The 21,761-nt window shown below is 40.7% G+C and overlaps 1 protein-coding gene across 1 annotated transcript; it reads right to left on the bottom strand.

Moving 5' to 3' along the window:
- Window positions 1-17,949: 17,949 nt before the first annotated feature.
- On the bottom strand, window positions 17,950-21,504 carry srxn1 (sulfiredoxin 1 homolog). The gene is made up of 3 exons (XM_080733148.1): window positions 21,414-21,504; window positions 19,524-19,592; window positions 17,950-18,959 (listed from the first exon to the last, which is right to left on the bottom strand). Exons 1-3 carry the CDS (start codon window positions 21,483-21,485, stop codon window positions 18,750-18,752), a joined length of 351 nt encoding a protein of 116 aa, XP_080589274.1. The 5' UTR covers window positions 21,486-21,504; the 3' UTR covers window positions 17,950-18,749.
- Window positions 21,505-21,761: the final 257 nt, after the last annotated feature.

Genomic DNA, 21,761 nt, shown 5'->3' with positions numbered 1-21,761 from the left:
TACATAGTGGCTGTTCCTGCTTCATTTAACAATTTGCATCTGTAATGTTGTACTATGATTTGATTGCCTGTTGTATTATTGTGTTATTTGTCATTGCTTGTATTTTCATATGCTGTGATCAGGGTGTCCTCGAAAAAGAGAGGGCTCCCCTGAATAAATAAAGTATAAAGAAAGAAAGAAAGAAAAAAAGAAAGAAAGAAAGAAAGAAAGAAAGAAAGAAAGAGAACGACTGCAGTAAATAATATATCCAGCAGGTGTCACACTTTAACCATTTGTTTTTATGGAGTGGCTATGTAGGAGAACAGACAGCAGAGCTCAGAGATTATCTCTGTACCTATAATAACACGATTATAATTAACTAACTTCGAAGTCAGAGAAGGTCATAAGAATAGCAAAACATAGCTACTGATCTACAAGCTCAATGTTCTGCCAATCCACTGGAAATCTACTGTCTTGCCACTAGCAGGACATTGTGAAGTTTTGAAATGACACATCTGTACTATTTACTTAGAATTCAGCTTTAACCAGCGGAAATTGCAGATGGCCCATGCATCACGAACCGTTGTGAGTTTGTAGATCTGCTATTTCCTCTGAAAATGTATGAAAATGTCTCAACAAATACATTCATGCAGATGAAGGGAAACGATTATGCAAAAATAATTGTGATTATGTCAAATAATTGTGATCAGGTGATAATGTAATAATTGTCAGAGGAGGTACAGAATCAGATCCATCACCACCCGGTCTGCACACCACCAGTGCAGCTTCTATTCCACAACTACACCTTAATCACAGACCAAAATACATTCTTTTCAAAGTTTCATCACCACCATCATCATTATCATGATTTTGTATGCATGGTAACTATGAGGATGTTCACACGTGTGTGTATATGCATGTTTGTATTTTGTGTGTCTGTCACTAGGATTGCCTGAAGCAAAAAATCCTCACAAACATTTTTGAACCTTAATTTCGCTCAATTATGTCTCCCCTTGAATAATACCAATATTTTATTACATTTTTATCGTTGATTATAGTCACCTTTAAAACATAATTTGTAAGGATTGTTTAATCGTGGAAAAATCTCCCAGTAATCTCATTTTGAGCGAGCTTCCAGCACACACAGGTGCGTGACTGGCAGCTGAACATGGGTCCTCTGTCTGTGGTACCATTGTGCAAATATTTCCTGTAAATCTCTGGAAGAAAGCCTATGGCTCCTCAGTGAAGCAAGGGTGTGGGAACCGGCATTTTGGGGCTGTTGTCTTCCTTTGACTTCACCAGTCTCAGGGAAGTTTGGAACTGGTACCGAGGCAATAATGCTGCCACTCTGGGTAGGGAACACCAGCTTCCACTTGCCCTATTGCAAAGTAATATGTGTCCCAATCTCCCCAGGAGCCAGTCATTGCAATTTTTTTCATTTTCATTTTTTCATTTCATTTGAAAGCTGGGGATCATAGCTACAAAATGATATATTGGTTGTGGAGATTGACCCAACAGTTTTGAAGATATGGCTTATAGAATGATGCCATGCTGAAATAGTACTTTTGAGATATTCAAGTTTTAAATAAATTTCTAACCTGCAATGACCTGACTCCGCCACATGGGGAGCAATCTTCAATTCAATCTTCAATTCAAAGAAGCTTTATTGGCATGAGAACACAAACGTTTACACAGTGGTGGAAAAAGTACCAACATTTTATAATAAAGTAAAGTATCAATTCTGCAATGTAGAATCACTCTGTTACAAGTAAAAGTCCAGAATAAAAAATGTACTTGAGTAAAAGTACAAAAGTATTGGTATCCAAATGTACTTAAAGTACCAAAAGTAAAAGTACAAAATGTTTGAAAATAGCAGATCTACAAGCTCACAACGCGTCGCACCGCAATGCGTTGTGAGCTTGTAGATCGTCTATTTTCAAATAGCCTTGGTATAACATAGGGCTAAAGTGGTTTATGTATGTTTTAAACTTTAGTTATTGCTCTCTAAAAAGATAATGCCACAACAGCATCTCAAGCATTATTGGGCTAAATGTAAAGACGCTACAGTGCGCCAACCGTGAAGCAGTTTAACCAATTTGCTACATACGTCTACACAAACGGTCAGATTACAAAGATAAATTGCTTAGTGAAGGCTCACAGATGTCACCATAGGGTACGCTCCAGCAGAATGTCCCGTAATGATCGTATTATTTAATGAGGAGCATTTTAATCCGATCGGTCGTCGTTTCCTTAAAAAGGTATTAATGTATCTAAGTGCAGTACACCTCGCAACCGATGGGGTCGCATGGCTGAAAAACAACAGAAAATGGCATCTGATCGGATTAAAATGCAGTTTATTAAACAATACGAAAGATACGGGTAATTCTGCTTGAGCGTACCATACTGTGACATCTGTGAGACTTCAGTAAGCACGTTATCTTTGAAATATGAAGGTTTTTGTAGACGTACGTAGCAAATAGGATTAACTGCTCAACACGAGGTTGAAGTGAACCTATTACGTGTGCAACAGGGCTAACTGTGCTAAATGTAGCATAATCAGTGTTTGTGTAACTTCAGCCAGAAGGATTATTTGACCTGATAATAAAACACAATCTACAGGCTTAACCGCCTCGCGTTGTGAGCTTGTAGAAGAGAGCAACAATAGAGTTGGGTCACGTTTTATTTGTTTATAGCCTGCAGCTAGCGCTGCAGCTAGCGCTAGCTAACGCTAGCTAGCGTTAGCCGTTAGCCACTCATAGCCAGTCAACCAGAATAGTCTACTCTAAAGTCAACTTTCCGACGGCGAGTGAACGATTGCATTCCATCCATGTTTTCTTGGCTGTCAATTTATTGTCCAAAAAAACAAACACCCTGAACGTTAGAATTAGATAGTTTAGGACGACACTGATCTATTCAATGCTAAGCTAACTCAGTGACAAAGGAAGCTTCCGCACCGGAGCATACGTCACAGACGTCTCCAGGCCGCTCCAGGATCATTTCACCAGCGTAGAAGAAGAAACAGCGGAAGTCAAGAACGGCGGAAGAATAATAAATAATAATACACAAAATCATACATTACGTGGTTAATAATTGTTCATTTGGAACACACGTGGCATTAAATTAATGGGATAAATACTGTGGGTTGCTTCGCTAAGTAATGGAGTCCCGATATTACCGCATTTGGCTACAAACGGCTAACAAAGGCTGGCTAGTTAGCATTTTAGCTAATATAAACTGGGAGGACTAACAGAATTATGTACCGATCTCTCACATTAATTAAAAAAAGTCTTATTTACATGCAGAGTTAAGCTCTGGCGTTTAAGTGAAATGTAGCCTAGATATTATGAGATGCTGTTGTGGCATAAAAAAAAAAAGAGCAAAAAAAAAAAAAGAAATCATTTTGGCTACAGGGAATAATGACAGTCCCCGAGATGACTAGCTGCTGGGGGTGCTGGGACACATATACTTGTATACCTTTACTCAAGTGAGAATTGTACAGGACCTTTACATTATGATATTGCTACTATTAATTAAGTCTACTTGAAGGCATGAAACATGTCGGAATATTTTATACATTCTTCTGACTCATTTTCAGAAATGTTTAGAAATATTCTAAAATATATTTTGGTCCCCTTCTTTGAAATCTAATGGAGTTAAAAGTGCAATATTGGTCTTTAATAACATGTAGTGGAGTGAAAGTCTTAATAATAAGTAACTCAAGCTAGTAAAGTTTAGACACTAAAAAAGTTTAGGTTCTCAAGCTAGTGTCAAATTATTTTGGGGGGTCCCCCAGATGATTAGCTCTCAATCTACAGTAAACAACAGTAAACAAACTAAGATACCCAGTATTGGGCAAAATAAAATAACAACAACTAAATGGTGTACTGGTGTAATGGTGTAATGGTGCCACACAATTTAAATTCTCAGTGGATGATTTATTTAGAAGGAAAATACAGCAGTATAATGTACTTTAATGTAAGACCCCAAACAATTATTATATTTTGACACTTCTATTGGCAATATAAACATATGTTTTCTCGTGCCATTAAAGCTCCTTTGAATGGAAATAAAATTGTAATTATAAAAGAAAGTTGAGAAAGGCTTCAGTACTTGTTGGATAGAAGGGGTTTTATCTGCACCTGAAAAAAAAACATTATTTTCTACACTACTACACTACCTCCTGTGTTCATCTGCACACACCAGTGGTTCTCACACTTCTTCATGTCAACGGCCGCCAAATTAATATGCTTTTATTATCTGACAATACACATGAGCTGTTGTTAAAACCATTCAGAAATACAGTATGAATATCTAAAAGCTCGCAATGTGACACATTGTGAACTTGTAAGCTATTTTCAAGTTCAGTTCAAATATGATTAGTTTGGCCAGTCCCCATTCAAATATGTTTAGTTTGGGGGGGGTCCACAGTTCAAATATGATTATTTTATTTTGAGGGGGTCCCCAGTTCAAATATGATTATATCGGGGGGTCACAGCCTGAAAAGGTTGAGAACCCTTGGGCAGGGGCGTCACAAGGGGTAGGAAAGTGGGACTGAGTTACTAGGGCCCAAGGTGGAGGGGCCCTAGTAACTTTAGCTATTGAAAAATAGCAGATATACAAGCTCACAGCGCGGCACCGAGTGCCGCGCTGCGAGCTTGTAGATCTGCTATTTTTGAAAAGTCGTGAAAATGTGTGAAAATCTTTGAATACTGTATATGTATTTTTTAAGCGAACATTTTTAACTCAAATTTTGCTTCTGGGGGTCCCTGGAACTAAATATTTTGAGGTCGGGGTCCGTGGCCAAATACATATCATCTTGGGGGTCCTTGACATGAAAAAGTTTGAGCACCACTGATATGGAAACACACAATGGGTGTGGGTTTCTTGCACACAATTTCACAATTTCACAAAAATAGCAGATCTACAAGCTCGCAGCGCGGCACTCGGTGCCGCGCTGTGAGCTTGTATATCTGCTATTTTTCAATAGTTAACATTCATGGGGGGCCCATGGTGAATCCTTGTAACCAGGGCCCAGAATTTGGTGTGACGCCCCTGCCCTTGGGCTACAGAACAGAATGTCTACTGTGGGAAGAGAAGGAAGCCACTGAAAGTATTGATGTGGTACTGTGGACCATCATATACTTGGCGATCGTGCCCCCAAGTGCACACATACACTTGGTCTCCAGCTTCAAGTGACAGAATCAGTGCTGCGCTGCTGCTGCCCGGTTCAGCTTTTCCCTTGGCGTGCCTGGTGCTGACTTGAATCTGATCGTCGCCGTTCTTCACCAGCCTGGCCCCGTGCCAGTTGACACTGTCACTGCGGCACCACGTTGTGTAGGTGAACTGGAACGTCCCCTTCCGTGGAGCAGTGAAGATACCTAAAAGATACACCAGCCATATGGAATCATTACAGCCGTGTCCATTCTGTCTCATCGAGGAATCGAGTGCAATGATAACGATAATAAAAAATAAAAGTCAGATCTAGAAGCTCTCCAAGGAGTGTGAGGTTGTAGATCAGCTATTTTTCAAGGTTTAGTTTGAAGGGAATAAAGAGCGAACCAAGTACATAAACAAAGGTGACATTTACTAAGTATTGATGGTTTATGGTTTAGTTGTTAAATGTCTGAAAATACACATTGACATGAATCCATTGATGACAGTGTTTTCGAACACGTCTATGAAGCCATCTATGAAATCTATGAAAAAGTTTAATCTGCAACTACATTTTACACATTGCTGTATGTACGTAGTGGGGGTCCCTGCTTCATCTCTCTCTCTCAGCCAAGGTGTCCCTGCTTCATCTCTCTCTCAGCTAAGGGATCCCTGTTTCATCTCTCTCAGCTAAGGGGTCCCTGCTTCATCTCTCTCTTAGCTAAGGTGTCCCTGCTTCATCTCTCTCTCAGCTAAGGGGTCCCTGCTTCATCTCTCTCTCAGCTAAGGTGTCCCTGCTTCATCTCTCTCTCAGCCAAGGGGTCCCTGCTTCATCTCTCTCTCACCAAAGGGTCCTTAGCGTGAAAAACATTTAAAGGTCAGTTCTCTGAGGCTCTGACCTGTGTCAGGGTTGTAGGCGTTGCCGTTGTTGATGGTGGCATTCTTGAACACGAGTTTTTGGACTCCCCAGTGTCCGTGGAAGTCCACTTCAACCTTTTCTGTCAAAGACGCAGAAAAGCCCACTTTTGGACCAACAGAGAACAACAGAGAAAGAGAGCAGGGAGAAAACATTACAATTCATCATAATTTCTCTACATTTCCTTTGACAGTTGTGGTTAACCCACTAATCAGTTCAATCAGTGTGTGTGTGTGTGTGTGTGTGTGTGTGTGTGTGTGTGTGTGTGTGTGTGTGTGTGTGTGTGTGTGTGTGTGTGTGTGTGTGCGTGCGTGCGTGCGTGCGTGCGTGCGTGCGTGCGTGCGTGCGTGCGTGCGTGCGTGCGTGCGTGCGTGCGTGCGTGCGTGCGTGCGTGCGTGCGTGCGTGCGTGCGTGCGTGCGTGCGTGCGTGCGTGCGTGCGTGCGTCCATCCGTCTAATACAGAATCAAGCAAAATCTGTCCAGTGTGGTCACAAAAGCCTGATTAGACAACATTACCATGAAGTGAAATATCCCTTTAAGACATATCTAGTAAAAAGGCTTCACTGAATGCTTTGTGTCAAAGCTCCACTGCACATTAAGCACAAAATGATCTACAGCTTAGCATTAAAACTAAGATAAAATGATAAAACCCTCACATTTGTATCAATGACATTTTAGAGATATTGAATTGAAAGGTGAATGTCAGATCACATGGTTTTATGGGTAACAGCATTCGGGATTCTTATCAACAAGCCAATTAAAGGACAACTTCGTTTTTTTACAACAAGGTTCATATTTTAGTTTGTAATTAGAGAAAAGAAAAGATGAGTGTTAAAATGTTTTCATTTACTGCTTTCTGTTGTTTTGATTTCAGTGGGTGGCATGCGTCCAAGTGGCTAAATATGTCTTTTTAGACACATTAAGCCGGCAATTTCTTTGTTAGTATTTACACCAGCCCCCATAAGTCACATCTGCCCATGAAAGATTGTGGTGGATCTTGGGAATGGGCTTATTGTGTCTAAAAAGATATATTTAGCCATTTGCATGGCCCCAACCTGGGGGCATGCATGCAAATCAAAATAGTTAAAATCACTAAAATGATAGAAAGAAAATGAAAACATTTAACACTCATCTTTTCTTTTCTCTAATGACTATCTTGTTGTAAAAAAAACAAAGTTGTCCTTTAATCTAAGCGATCTGATTGGCAGAGCTTACCAGTGTTTTCTGCTTTGTCACACGAGTCACACACGCCGAAAGCCTGCAGAAGTGTCCAGGTAAAGAGGATCAGGATCTGAGTCTTCGCCATCGTGAGAATGGCTGTGTTCTCTATGCACCTGTTGGGTATAATAGCACTGCCTACACAGACAGAGAAAGCCTTTTTATAAGAATAATAACCACAATAACACAATAAACTCGAGACAACTAACTCCTCCCCTTTGGAACTATTAAGAAATGCTTGGTGGTGGAAAGTAACTAAGTATATTTACTGTACTAAAGTATAAGTACTGTACTTAAAGCTGCACTATGTAACTTTTCTTTTTTTATTTGAATCCAAACTGTTTTGGTGCCCAGTTCAGATGTATTCATCTCCATAGAGGAGATGAATAGGATGCATAGGATAGGATGCTTCAATCAATGCTTTGATTGATTGATTGAATACTCTATTAACTGTTATTTATTAAAGTATGAGATTCAGTTATACAATAACTTGGGGGATCCCAAGCAGAGGTGGAAAAAGTACTCACATTTCGTACTTAAATAAAAGTATCAATACTGCACTGTAGATGTACTCCGTTACAAGTAAATGTCCAGAATTCAAAATGAACTTGAGTAAAAGTATGAGTGTTGGCATCAAAATGTACTTAAAGTACCAAAAGTAAATGTTTGAAAATAACAGATCTACAAGTTCACAACGTGTCGCGATGCGACGCGTTGTAAGCTTGTAGATCGTCTATTTTCAAATAGCCAAGGTATAAAATAGGGCTAATGTGGTTTCTGTATGTTTTATAATATTATAATTTATATCTGCAAAGTAACTAGTAAGTAACTATAGTTTTCAAATTATTTTAGTGGACTAAAAGTACAATATTTGGATCCAAGATGTAGTGGAGTAGAAGTAAAAGTATTGGAAGTTGGAAATACTCAAGTAAAGTACAAATACTTCAAAAGTGTACTTAAGTACAGTACTTAAGTAAATTTACTTAGTTACTTTACACCACTGATCCCAAGTTCAAATATGATTATTTATTGTGGGGTACCCAGTTCAAATATGATTAAATAGGGGGGATCACAGCCTGAAAAGGTTGAGAACCCTTGGGCTACAGTATGTCTACAGTGGGAAGAGCAGGAATCCACTGAAAGTAGATAGATGGTTTTCTGAATCGGATATTTGAAAATCGTTCGCCAATAGTGCAGGCATTCTATGGGAAATAAGGGGTTAGTTAACCTAGGACAAATTGCAACAGAAAAGCTTTCAACTTTTTCATTTCATAGTATTTATACTAACTTCATTGATGATTTGAAGCAGCAGTAGTCCTAAATCCTAGGCTTACAATAGCCTACTCACACGGGGTACGTAAGAACTGTACCCCACTCCCCCTGTGTCTCTGTCTCTCTCTTGTCCAGTAAGTGCCATAAGGAGCTGTGCATAATGTCACAAATGCACAGTAGGGTGGGCGGCCTAGCGGCCAAAAAGGCTGGCTAAAATGTGGAAATAAATTGGTAAAGCTATAATATGTAGCTTATTTCATATTTTGTGGTAGAAGGGCAACACTGACATCCGCTGTCGCGTTACCAATTTATTTCCACAATGTCAGGGTACTGTATATGAAGACCGTATACATGTATGATACCAACAGGGAAAACTACTTTTCAGCATAACCCAGCTAAGGTGGTCATATTTAGCACTCAGGGGAACAATTATGGGTTAAATAAGAGAGGACCATTCATGGACACCTCAGCCTAGGTTCTGAAACTGGAATCGAACACTTGATCTTCTCTTTAGTAGGCATCCATTCTATGAATTGAGCTACGGCAGCCCAGTTTAAATCAACTGAAAAGCATACTGTTTTGACTTTTAAAATATAAAGCCTCCTGCAGCTGTAGCAGCCGGCTTGATGAGGTGGTGCGCCACACCTACAAGCAGGTCCACAACAGTCATAAACGAACATGAGGGAAATGGCTGTAGGCCTATACCATAGATAGACTTTTTTCATTGTAAAGCAGAAAGCTGTACCTCATGTTTTAACCTCAACCTTTAGGGCGAGGTCACTTGTCGCCCTTAGGTGTCTTACTGGTAGAATAGTGTAATCAAGTATAATTATATTGATGTCCTAAGTCAAACTGTCAATATCAGCAGTTAAGCTGCTGTCTTGTGACTTTTATCAGTCAATGACCTGAAGTTGGCAAAGAAGATCACCTTTTAGCCATTGTGTTGCTTTCTGTAAATTATAAAAGTAAGCTGTGGGGTTTTTGTCCTCCAGATCTTGTGCTTTGATATTATGCTTTTTATGCTTTGATCTGCAGTTTCTTTTAATTGTATTCTCTGTTTTTGTGGTTTTATGTCATAATTCCCCAACAACTATAACAATAACTGCAAAGATACTGTTAATGGCAACTATAAAGATAGTTAAAGACAACTAGAGTTTCCAGTAAGGAAGTTCATTACCGAAAATATGGTGTTATGTAACTACATATGACTGGAAAAGAGAAGGAAACTGGCACCGATAGATAAGTCACACCCAGTGTTTTTGTGGTTTTATATCTCATAATTCCCCAAACAATATAATGATGACTGTAAAGATACAGTTAAATCGGAGGGCAACATGGGCACAAAAACTATAAAGACAATTAAAGACAATGCTGAACTATACAGTTATTGGTATAAACAGCCAAACTTACTCAACTCAACAGAACTCTGTACGGTGCAGATTCTAAATAACAGGAATATCAAAAAGGACATCGGATGTGTAACCAGAACGGTAGGCCCAAAACCTAGTCGGCCTCATTTTTTGTCTACAGAATGCTGGGTCCCAGTGGGCATAATGTTCTGGAAAGCACCCGGCCGGCTTTGTGAAAACAGTCGGCACCATTGAGGCAGAACACTCAGCCTGCTTGGTGAATACAGCCTACAGCCCATAGTCAGGAAGTAGTTCTAGGCAAAGAACTGATAAAACATGATCATCCCCACTAGTACCGCTGAGACGTCAAAAGGTTGGTCCGAATAGGTTTCAAAAGTACTTTCAAAAAGTACAGGCGTACTGTAAGTGTGAATTATCAAAGGCTTGAATTGACAGCGTCAATGGGAATTAATAAAGCAAACAATATTGGCCATTGAGCAAGAGCAATATTATATGGTTCCCCGTGGTCCCCCCTTATTTAATATTCAAGATATTCAAGATATTTTATATATTATATTTGACAACAGACTATGATGACTTGACTATGACAGACTAACAGTTAATGGCATATTGTTGCTCTATCTGTATTTCTTTGTTGGTACAGATTTTTTATGTGGATGTACTAACCAAACTTTGGTTGTACGTATACAGTATGTTACAGTGACAATAAACATCTTATCTCTCTATGAAGTTTCTCCCCTCACTGGATAAAATTGGTATCCCAACTTTATGTATTTTCTGTCTAATAAAAAGGAGGAGATACTGGGAGACCTGGCAATGATTGCCGGAATATCTGAATATAGAGCTATTCAGCACTGATTATCAATAAATGAATAAATAAACACATACAAATACATGAACAAACAAATAAACAAACAAACACTGTATGAAGTGTCAGTCTGTCCAACACTTCATTGAGGTGCTTGAAGTTCATGTTAACATGAAAGGTCACAACAAACGTATTATGGAATAGTGTAATCGGGTATAATTACATGTACTGTACACCCATTTCACTTGTTTTAAAAATTGAAATGGAACCAAATGGTTATTGGTTACCCAGGTCAGAACCTTGTCTATTGGTTCCAAACTAACTATCAATTTATATCTGTGGACACCCCATCATAGTTTTCACACTGTTCTACATCTACAGTAAGTGAAATCACATTGGATCTGCGTTAGTCCAGTGGTCTCTCAAAGATAGAAATATTATAACAGATAGGATGCTCATGTGTTTATGATAAAACATTAGATTTGGTCTTGAAAAGAAAATGTGCGAAATGTATATTTAATACATACAAATGTTACATTGATCGACTATACTATTTGATTAAACTGCATTGGTTTTTCAAAACCACCAAAGGCCGCTGTCTACATGTCTAATCACTCCATTGAGAACACTGGTCAGGCGATAGAGGATGTACAGCGAATCTGACAAGGCCTTGTTATTGTGAAGCCTGTATAAGTAGTGCCCACTTCAACATCTTTGGTGTCAGGAACTATCCATGCGCGATCCGTGCACGTTCTTGTAATGGTTAACATGGCATCGTCCCTTTTTCCAAATGAAAATCCGACTTATGGTTGCAGAAATATTAATGCAAATGTTTATTATAGAATCCAATGGACGAAAACATGACGATTTTAGTTCCTACCTCGATTTTTTGTTCCGTTTCCGGTTCCGGTCCGCCGGCAAAATAGTCTGGTTGCAGACACATAATAGACACTATTTAACCATATTTAGTCGATCATTGATAGATTATGAGATTGTTTTAAAGCCACATTAATAAAAAAGACGTTTAGTGCGATTTTTGCATTAAGGGCAATCTGGAAAAAAGGCGTTTTTGGCATAAAATATGAATAATGGTATGGAAACTTTTCAAAATAAAGTTTGGTACCCAAGGCTAGAGTCCATCAGTAGGTTCCAAAGAAGCCAAAACAAAAATGTGCGCTTTTATCCGCTATATCTTTTTCCTAAGCCACCCCACAATTTGTCAAACCCTCAGATCAAGCATCTCATCTCACCTCATAATCAAGCATAAGGTTAAAAGTATTACAGATTGAATAATAGAAATGTGATACAGAGTCTCCGGGCTCAAACTACGCTTTTCTTATCAGCAACAAGTTATACCGAGGCCAGTTCACGAAGTCTGAGCACTCGCTATCTTTCACTGAGCCCCATTTATACAAAAATACAGGTTGGTCTTCAGTTCGGGGATTAACTTCCTCATTCGCCACTCGCCGATCATGAACTTCTACCTTTCTCCGGAGGAGAGTTTCTCAGAATAGGGAAGGACAGAGAGAGACAGAGACAGAGTCCAGACACAAGTGCATATAACCAGTTTCTTTCATAACTTTTGTCTCGCCAACGGTTAAGACACAGACATTTTGTTCTTTAGAGCTGCTTTCACCCTTCCTGTCTTTCTAACTTGAATCCCACACAGGCCTTTCTACAGAGTACAATTTGTACCTTTAACCTTCTCATTAAGTGGATTCAAGTACATGACAGCAAATGAGCACAGTATATTTGTCTTAATGATTACATACCGGTAGGTTATTAATATATTATCTTTGGTCATTTGTAGGACAGCAATTAAACACAACAGCAATGAAAAAATAATTAAAGCAACAGCATAATCTTATTAACCCTAACCCTAAACAACAACAGGTAACAACTAAAGCTTTAAAGGATATCAATGATAAAAAAGGATATCAATGATCAACAAGTCCCCCTTTTCACGTGGGTTCCCCACGTGAACCTACAATGCAGGGAACTACACTCTCTCCTCGGGTTCATCCTCCTCCTCCCCAGTCCCCACGTTGACCAGTAGAGACTGGGTCTCAATGTCTAGTTGTGGCATCTGGTAGGGAGGAGGTTCAGACATTTTTTCTGTCAAGGGAGAATCAATGCAGCGGACACAGAGAGCACGGATACAGGGGATACAACAACAGCCACATACAATAAGTACAGAGGTTGCAACAGCAAGGCAGAGAAAGACAGATGTGACAAGGCCTTTCCACATGCCAAACCATTTATTCATCAATTCAGTTATGGGGTGGTTGATCCCGGAGGCTGCTTTCATCTCATTGAACAGAGCTCTGAGTCCAGCCAGGGCTGTTTCTATAGCCATCATCTTTTTAAAGGTGTAGTCTCTGGGCTCCTTCGCTTGCACAGCTTGGGCAGTGTCAGTCACAGTCACAGTGGGGACATTCTTAGAGCCATTGGCAGTCACTGTTATAATAAAGTGGCCCAGTGGGTCTTCACCAGGTTCATATGAGCCCAAGACATAACGACCAGTATCAGAAATCTTGGGGTTCTTAAGTGTGATAATCAGTGGATTACAACTTCCTGTCTTACATGGGTGTGGAGCAGTGCGTTTGATAATAGAGATGCGAGGTTTCAGTGGATTGGTGAGCTCTCCCCCCCAATCAGTCTGATCTGTGCTAGTCAACACATAGGACCATGAGGAACACCATCGATGGTGAGTGAACCCAGTATTCTCATAGACCATACATACATACTTATGCCCCCGTTCATGAGAGACCTGATTTGCTCCACACCTTATTACCGAACATAGGTCAAATTCTGCTACGCCATCCACACCTTGGGTGAATTTCAAGTTCAGGGGTGTTTTGTCACTGCGCATGGAGCGTCTCTGGATGTTGTGGGGGTGCGTGGGTCTACTTACTGAGCGGTTGTGGCGTGAGGACACATGCACAGAGGAGTTAGTGGCAGAAGCAGTTGGCAGCGTGGTGTTAGTAGTGCGTTCTAGGAACCAAAGCAGTGGAGGAACTGCAAGGAGAGATACAAGGAGAGCCATCCACAAGAGTCCCCTAGTGGAGCCTCCTGCACAGGACAGGTACTCCCTAGAGGAGATTCTAGCACTAGAAGCCATAAATACACAATGCTTGTACTGTATATGTCAAACAAGTACACACTAGGCTACTAAGATGAGTATAACATGTTTTTTTTTATGTCTCTACTGTCTGTATCCTCGCGGACCTTATTGAGGGTGCGCTGTTCAGGTGGACAGCTGGGGCACACTGATTCAGATGATACCAAGTTGCACCTTTTCCATCCAGTTGGACTGTGTGGGACCTTCCGTCATCCGTCAGTCACCTGATAGGGACCTGTCCACCTTGGTTCTGTCCATCGATGTTTGATGACCTTAAGCCACACCCAGTCAGAAACTCTTACAGCCTTGCCTGACTGGTTTGCAGATGCTTCCTGGCGCTGGCCTGCTGTTTCCTGTCGTTTCCTGAGTGCCTGTTGGGAAATAGAGGCTACCAGTTTTGTAATACATTTTCTTACATATCTTGTTAGTGTCCAGGGGTGTCCCCCTTAGACCCGTAGCAGCTGGACCTGGAAACCAGTATTACGAAGCATTGCACTTCATGTCCTTGTGATTATGGTCTGAATAAAATAGAACTTGTTTCAACCATGCTAGTTGTGATGTAGTAGGCTATGTAAGCCATGTTTGGTTTGTATTGTGTGTTCGGTATAACTGTGCCAAAGTCCAGTTTTCTATGCATTTCAGGGGTTTTGAACCCCCCAAAACTCCCCAACATGTTGGCCGCCTGGGGAGGTGTCCCTTATTTGAAACTCTAGGAGTTGGCAACCCTACTTTCTCCGGAGTTTCTCATCATACCTGCGATTTCTCAGAATAGGGAAGGACAGATAGACCATTACAACATTGTTCTGGAACAAATAGGTATAGGCCACGTTTTAATGTGATGGAAGAAACTATAACACGCCAAAAACACATAAGCTGAACACGTTTAGCAAATGTTAACCAACATAATGGTAAAATGTCAGATACACAAATGCACACTAGATAACACTTACCTTATTGACAGAATGAAGTTGAGTTGATAAAAACTGAGGGACTTGTTGCTGTCTTGTCCGTATGTTCTTCTGTTCTGTTTTGCTAAATGTTAATGTCCTGCTCATGCCGGTACACAAATTTGCAATGCAGCTGGATTTACACTGCATGCAGTGAGTGCACACAGGTTAAGCCACGCCCAGCTCAAGTTGTGTTTCGATGTGAGTAAATACTTTTTGTTTCACTTTGCCGTGCACTAAAAGTCACAGAAACAGCAAACAGAGGGAAATGCTAGCAGACCTAGGATAGAGCCCTGCGGGACCCCAGGGTTAGTTAGAAGTTTGATCTAAGCTGCATTTCATCCATGTTTCTCAGTCATAATGGCAGCAAAATGGACAGCTAAAGCCTATGTTATATTCGTTTTTCTTTTCACTTTAATTGCGACCGTAGGTCGCACTTACTACAGAAAGCTGCTCGAGGTGTCCGTGCGTCAGTCAGTCAGTCCGTCACACCTCACACGTCACACTTTTGCCCTGCTCATATCTCGGCCACCGTTGGCCCGATCCATGCCAAAATTTCCACACAAACTCCTTGCCTGCCAAACTACAACCTCCAAGGACCCCCAGAGTTCCAGGGACCCCCAGGTCCCTGGGGGACCCCCAGGTGTAAAAAAAATACCAAATGTGCAAAAATTACCAAATGACCACCCCAACGGGGCTGCTCACGGGGAATTCCCGGGGACCACCCACTCCTGGTGCTCCAGAACGGATGCAAAAGTGGTGGCGCCCCCAGTGGAGGACCCCCTGCCACTGCAGCTCACATAAAATGCCGTAACTCGGGCTAGGAGCGTCCGGGAGAGCCGGGGCCGGTACCTAATCGTCCGCCAAGGCAACGCGGACACCCCACCCCTCATTTCTCACATGGCCCTCTTCTAGCGCCACCTACAGGCCGATTTTTAAAACACATTTTTGGCCACTGCTCCTACAGTTTTGGCCCTCAAATCACGGAAATCACTACACAGTATGGTGCCTCATTCATCAAGCACTTTAAGATCAAAATAAGATCATATTTTGATCTTACCAGCATTTAGGACGATTCTCAAGTTCGGGGTCAAATTCATCAATGTGTTTTGGTCTTGGATTTGTGCTGGAAATACGATGGAAAATACACCACCTCCGACCATGGTGTAAATCTTTGCATATATTTAGGATGCTTTTTTCGGTTGGGAAATAAGCCATCAGCCCACGGTGCATATTTAGAATGCTTTTTTCTTCATGCAAAATCAATTTTAAATTGTGCCAAACATCAAATAAAATATTTATTAGTCCATTCTGCCCAACATGTGCCAACACATGTATTTAAAAAAATCAAGAATATGTCAATTGTCAAACAATTACATATTCAGTCGTGGATTAGCTGTCACATGAGTTTGTAACCAAATGGACCCGCCGATGGGGGACCACTCATGCACCGCATGATGACTGCCTGCACTCGTCCATTTGGTTTCATTTTAAAGAGTTAAGGATCCATAAAGGCCCAAGGGTCTGTTTGGTTACCAAATCTCCTTCATTTAGCAGGAGACCAGAACACTTGTAAACCCCAGCACAGCACTGTGGTCCCTGGACCACTGGTTGAGACCCACTGCACTACCTAGGCCTACTGTATTTGCCACTAGCCTATATTCTTACCTCTGATGAAGAATAGCAGCGTTTCACTCTGTGGATATTTCCACATCATTTTTAGTGTAGCCTATTATTCCGTGATGGATTGAACCTTGTAAACCACTTTATTCTATTATAGTCGACATTACGTTCAGCATCCATTTTGCAATCTGCGGGATCAGAACAGTTTTAATTCATATCCTATGTTGTCAATGTGACACCGATATGTTTTTCTTTCCTTTTTTTCCTCTGTTTTTTGACGAGACAAGTTGAAGTTTTTATATGCAGCAAGTCCAAGTTCAAGTTCCGTCTGCCGGCGAGAAGATGGGGGGCGTTGTGACTCTCCACTGATTAGGCTTTAATTTATAATAGACTAGGCTACTGTTGGCCTATTGATCACATCAACACATAACGCTACACACAAAAGCAAAATAACTCTTACCTTCGGTCTGATAAGGATACTGGTGGCTTTACAGGACAGTGTTGAAATATTAATTCAAAAAAAGAATTTCCCCTCAGTATAATATAAATAAATAATAAAGCTCGCGACCTGGTCTGGTCCATATCAGAAAGCAGCGCGTGTCAAAGCTCATACTGTATATTCCTTCAACATTATCTTTTTGGCAATGTTCAGTAGAAAAGGATTATAATATCCATCCCATGTTTATTATTTTGTGATTGAGGACTAATCGTAGCCTTGTAAATGTGCCGATCTATAGAGAAGAAAAAATAGGCAGCCTATTCTTTTTCTTTCTCTCTCTCTCTTTTTTTCTTTTTTGACAAGACACAATTAAGTTCAACAGCATAACCAAGTTTAAGTTGTGATTAATTTCTAGTAGCCTATGGTGTGAATGGGTTCCCAGAGCAGAAAGTGCTTAGTCATGCTCTCTCTACCATATATGGTCCAGCCATAAGTACTATGGAAGCTGCTCTCTCATTTTTACCCTTGTTTTTGCACTTAAATTTACGTCCAAATTCATCATGACATACACCTGTGGATAAGCACAAAATGGGATATACACACTGCTTGATGAATTTGACTGACGTTTGGACTTACTGAAATTTAAGATGAAATTTAAGGAAAAAAATACACCCTATTTACGACCAGATTGATGAATCGGGCCCAGTATGTCTACACTCATGTCATCAACATGGATCCGGAAGTTTTTGGAAAAACAAATTTTTGCCCTATTTGTGGAGATAAGTGACCTACGGTCGCTTATCTCCCGATTAGGGAGTCTTACTGGTTTAAAATGTAATGTTATTACTAACTAAAGTGTGCATTGGCACTGCGGTCACAATTCAATTCGATTACGATTCACCAGGTATACTCATTCGATTCTACGATGCATCACACTTTTCTATATTACCGCACAACATGGCACAACATCAGTCAATACAAGCAGTCAGATATACTGAACAACATATTTTATTTAGAATTATAATATAATATGTATATGATTATAATTATGTTATGATTATACAAAATTATATTTAGGCTTCGATTATCGATTATGTCGCGTTGGAGCATTTAATTGAATTTTATTTTGATGCAATGCATTGCTGAATTTTTTACCCTGAAGGGTCAAATGTCAGTGTATAACAAGCAAATGCTATCATTCTGTTTTATAAAAGACTGATATTTTAAATGTACACAATGCAAAAAAGATTAACATATTAACATATGGATTACTTAAATTATAATCAGAAAAACAGATGCTTCCTTGGCATGTCTTTCTGTCACAAATGAAAGCACCATGAAATACATGCAGGGAGATTACTAAAGGGTTACACCCCCCTCTGCTGGTGAGTGCTTTACACTGCAGTCATAATCACTGCTCTTTGGTTTAAGCATGAAATAAATATGCCAGCCGATGAAATTCATTTTTGGAGGCAAACATGCAGGCAGGTTGTAGCGAGGGGTGATAGCCTACATGTCAAATACACCAACATCTGCCCATGGCTGAAGGAAGGTAAGGCACTGATTAGTTCTTTGGTAACTTTAACCATTAAACCCTCTAGACTGGGCCTGAGTTGCCTCTGCATTTCTTCGTCTACAAAATGTTCTAGACATTCTACAAGCACGCAACTTCTTGATCTGCTTTTTTGGGGGGGCTAACATTCCCCCGGAAAATGGATCGTGAGGTTCAATTAGCAACTTGCTAATTATTGCTAACTTTATATCCTGGGGTGTGAGCTTGTAGATCGGCTATTTTTGGTCAGAGATTCAGTGTAGATGGGGTAAAAAAAAGAAGGGAAGTGCTGTTTTAAGTGCGTCTTGAGTCCAAGTCTCAAAGTTAAGTAAGTCCCCATCTCTGCTTCATGGTCACAGCAGGTCAGGAGTGGAGGCTCCCAGGTAGACCTTGAGGTCAGAGATGTTTGACCTGATGATCTTGGCCGGTATGGTGCTCCTGTCGAGTCTCTGATAGGCAGCGAATCGGTGGCAGCCTCCGAACGAGTAGTAGTAATCTCCCCCTTCTCGACCTTTGATCCACAGCACATCGATGGGAGGAACCGTGTTGATGTCTGTCGTCTCCTGGGGGAACACGCCAAGAGCCACTGGTATGAGATACTAGGGATGTAACGATATAGTAACTGCCATGAATGGACCAATATCGTCCATGTATCGTATCGTCAACCATGTATCGTGATGCGTATCGTATCGTTGTTAAAATCAAAGTTGTACAGACAGCGTATATTATTACACCAGACTGCAGATTCAAATTATCCATTAAATCAGGGGTCTTCAAAAGTGGGTCCGGGACCCCTAGGGGGTCCTCAGAGTTACTACAGGGGGTCCTCCAAATCTTTGTGTGATAGAAACTTTTTTTCTCCTTTTTTATATTATATAAGGGGTCTTTGGCCTGAAAACGTTGAAGACCCCTGCATTAAATCATTCATCGATGGTCAATTCGCCTTATCAATCTATCACCGAATAATTGATAAGCAGTGATATTCTTGAGAACCAGAATTTTGGAAATCTTTAAGAAAAAGCTAGAGGCAAGCTTGCGTCTTCAAAACATGTGACTTCCATAGGGAATGAATAGGATGCAGCAGCTATTTCTACATGAGTAAACAGAGTGTTTAAACACGTTCTTACCTGTAGGGTCTTCATCAGACTGTGGACTTTGTTCTCGTCCAGAACGGGAGGAATGGGTCTGATGATGACCTATTTGATGGATTGAACACTTTATTTTTGCAAACAGTACAGTGGCACAATTATAGCCCTAGAATGCCTGTGATCTTACATACTAAGACTTTGTCTAATATTTCAAATATACAGCCATAGATCGATCACTCCTATTGCACGGCGTTTAGCAGATAATCTGTGCGGCACTAAAGTGGTGCGTGTTACTTGTTTACTCATCCAATAATTAACTCCTCAGCCTTGGAGACAGATATGGAAAGAATTACGACCACGGTAATCAAAAAAGTCAACCAAAGAATTTGTTTCCTGCAGAGGATCGCCCTGCTGGTCAATAGCAAAACACTGAAGACTCTAGTCTAGGTCTAGGAGGTGCACTTATTCTGCCCCTCATTGACTATGGAATCCTCGTATGGTATCGAGATGCCCCAAATCCCTTCAAGTTCCAAAAAGCCCAAAACAAACTGATTAGGGTCCTGCTTGGCCTTTCTTCTCGGGCCCACCTCACCGCTTATCACCACATAAGCGTGGGGTGGCTCACAGTAGCTGACAGAGTACAGCATCTTGCAATGGGCCTGGTGTACACTACACCACCATGATAGTGTACCTGACAAGTACCTGACAAAATACTTCCCATTAAACGTCAAGGATGTCCACAACCAGAGGCAGCTCCACTAATCACATTCAGCCTTTTTTTGGCTCTAAAAAAGGCTCAAATTCGTTCTCCTGCTATACCACTAACGTGGAATGCCCTACCGCAAGACCTAATCGAGAGTAAATCCTTAACCTCCTCCAAAATCGGTCTGAAAAGTCACCTACAGACGGCTGCTACTCAGAACTTATAAATAAGCCCATACCCACCTCCCCTTTTCCACCTGCTTCTTCTTCTTAGTTTATTTTTTCTGCTTTTGTAATTGATGTTAGCCTATGCAAAGTACTGTATATTCTATCCGTCTGTCTTTCAATGTTATATGAGATACATAAAGTGGTTCCTGTGTAAATAAGCCGAAAAGCTAGGATCTCCTTTTAGTTGACCTTGTACCAGTTATTTGTACTATCATGAAACTGTACTTTTTCCTATTCAAACTTCTAATAAATTCTTCAATCAAAAAACTCCTAATTTCATGTTCATTTGAAAGTTATGCCAGAAAATATGTAGGCCTAAAATATCTCCACTTTTCCACGAGCTGAACACAGACAGCATTCAGTTCGGGCGAGGGGCCCGGAATGATTGCAGGACTGAATATCAAACTTCCTTTGGGAAGCACAAACGTATATGGGGCACACAATTGGCAGGTGGTGTGATTAATGGCCCCACGCCAATCACAAAGCACCTGTCAATTGTGTGCCCCATACATTGTGCTTCCCAAACATGTGTTGTCAAAAGGAAGTTGTTTTCATATGTTCAGTCCAGCAGTCATTTCAGGTCCGACCCCGTTGCTGACAGAATGTCGTCAGTGATTGTTCGTCTCGTGGAAAAGTGGAGATATTTATTTTGACTATTAAAATACACGTTTTCTGCCAGAACTTTCAAATGGATATGAAACTAGAGGACCAGAGCTAATCTGTCTCCAAGGCTGAGGAATTCATTATTGGGGGTGAGTGAGTAGCCTACACAAGTAAAGTAACGTGCACCACTTTAGTGCCACGCAGATTATCTGCTATCTATATGGCTGTATATTTGAAATATCTTATGTAAATCTCACAGATTCTAGGGCTATCACGATTATACAAATTGTGCTAAAAAGTATAACACTAAAAAGCCCAGAGGGCCTATTGTTTCCATTGTGGTCCATGTGTGTATTCAGTTCATCTAGTTTTTATTTATTTATTTTTATTATTTACCTGAATGGGAACGTTGTGTATCTCGTGCACGTTGCCACTGTGGATGGATGAGTTCTCCAACTTCTCCTCCATAATGTGTTTGCCAGTTCTGCTGTGTATGTGTGTGTGGAGGGAGAGCGGCAGGGCTTTGAGTGTTAATGTACCGTGGCGTAAAGCAAACATTTAAACTCTTTACCGTGTTTTAGTTGTGTTTTGTTTTATTTATGTTCTCAAACTCAGTACTGTACACTGAGCGACGCGGAAGTAAACAGTGATATGTAACCAGTGTTGCCAGATTCTGCGAGAGAAACAAGCCGCCAGGTCTATAAAACACGCCCACAAGAAGTAGTCTGGGATTGATTGATTGAT

The sequence above is a fragment of the Nannobrachium achirus genome, assembly GCF_963921795.1.
Source record: "Nannobrachium achirus genome assembly, chromosome: 9".
NCBI classification, from domain to species: Eukaryota; Metazoa; Chordata; class Actinopteri; order Myctophiformes; family Myctophidae; genus Nannobrachium; species Nannobrachium achirus.
Note: the sequence above shows the minus strand (reverse complement) of the source record. Positions and strands in the feature narration are given on the sequence as shown.

What these genes read in the sequence shown, in the direction of transcription:
- srxn1 (XM_080733148.1), bottom strand. Translation starts at nt 21,485, where the DNA reads ATGGAGGAGAAGTTGGAGAACTCATCCATCCACAGTGGCAACGTGCAC. An exon ending in TACACAACGTTCCCATTCAG is followed by an intron (nt 19,593 to 21,413) that starts GTAAATAATAAA and finishes TCCATCAAATAG; the next exon opens with GTCATCATCAGACCCATTCC. An exon ending in GTCTGATGAAGACCCTACAG is followed by an intron (nt 18,960 to 19,523) that starts GTAAGAACGTGT and finishes GTGTTCCCCCAG; the next exon opens with GAGACGACAGACATCAACAC.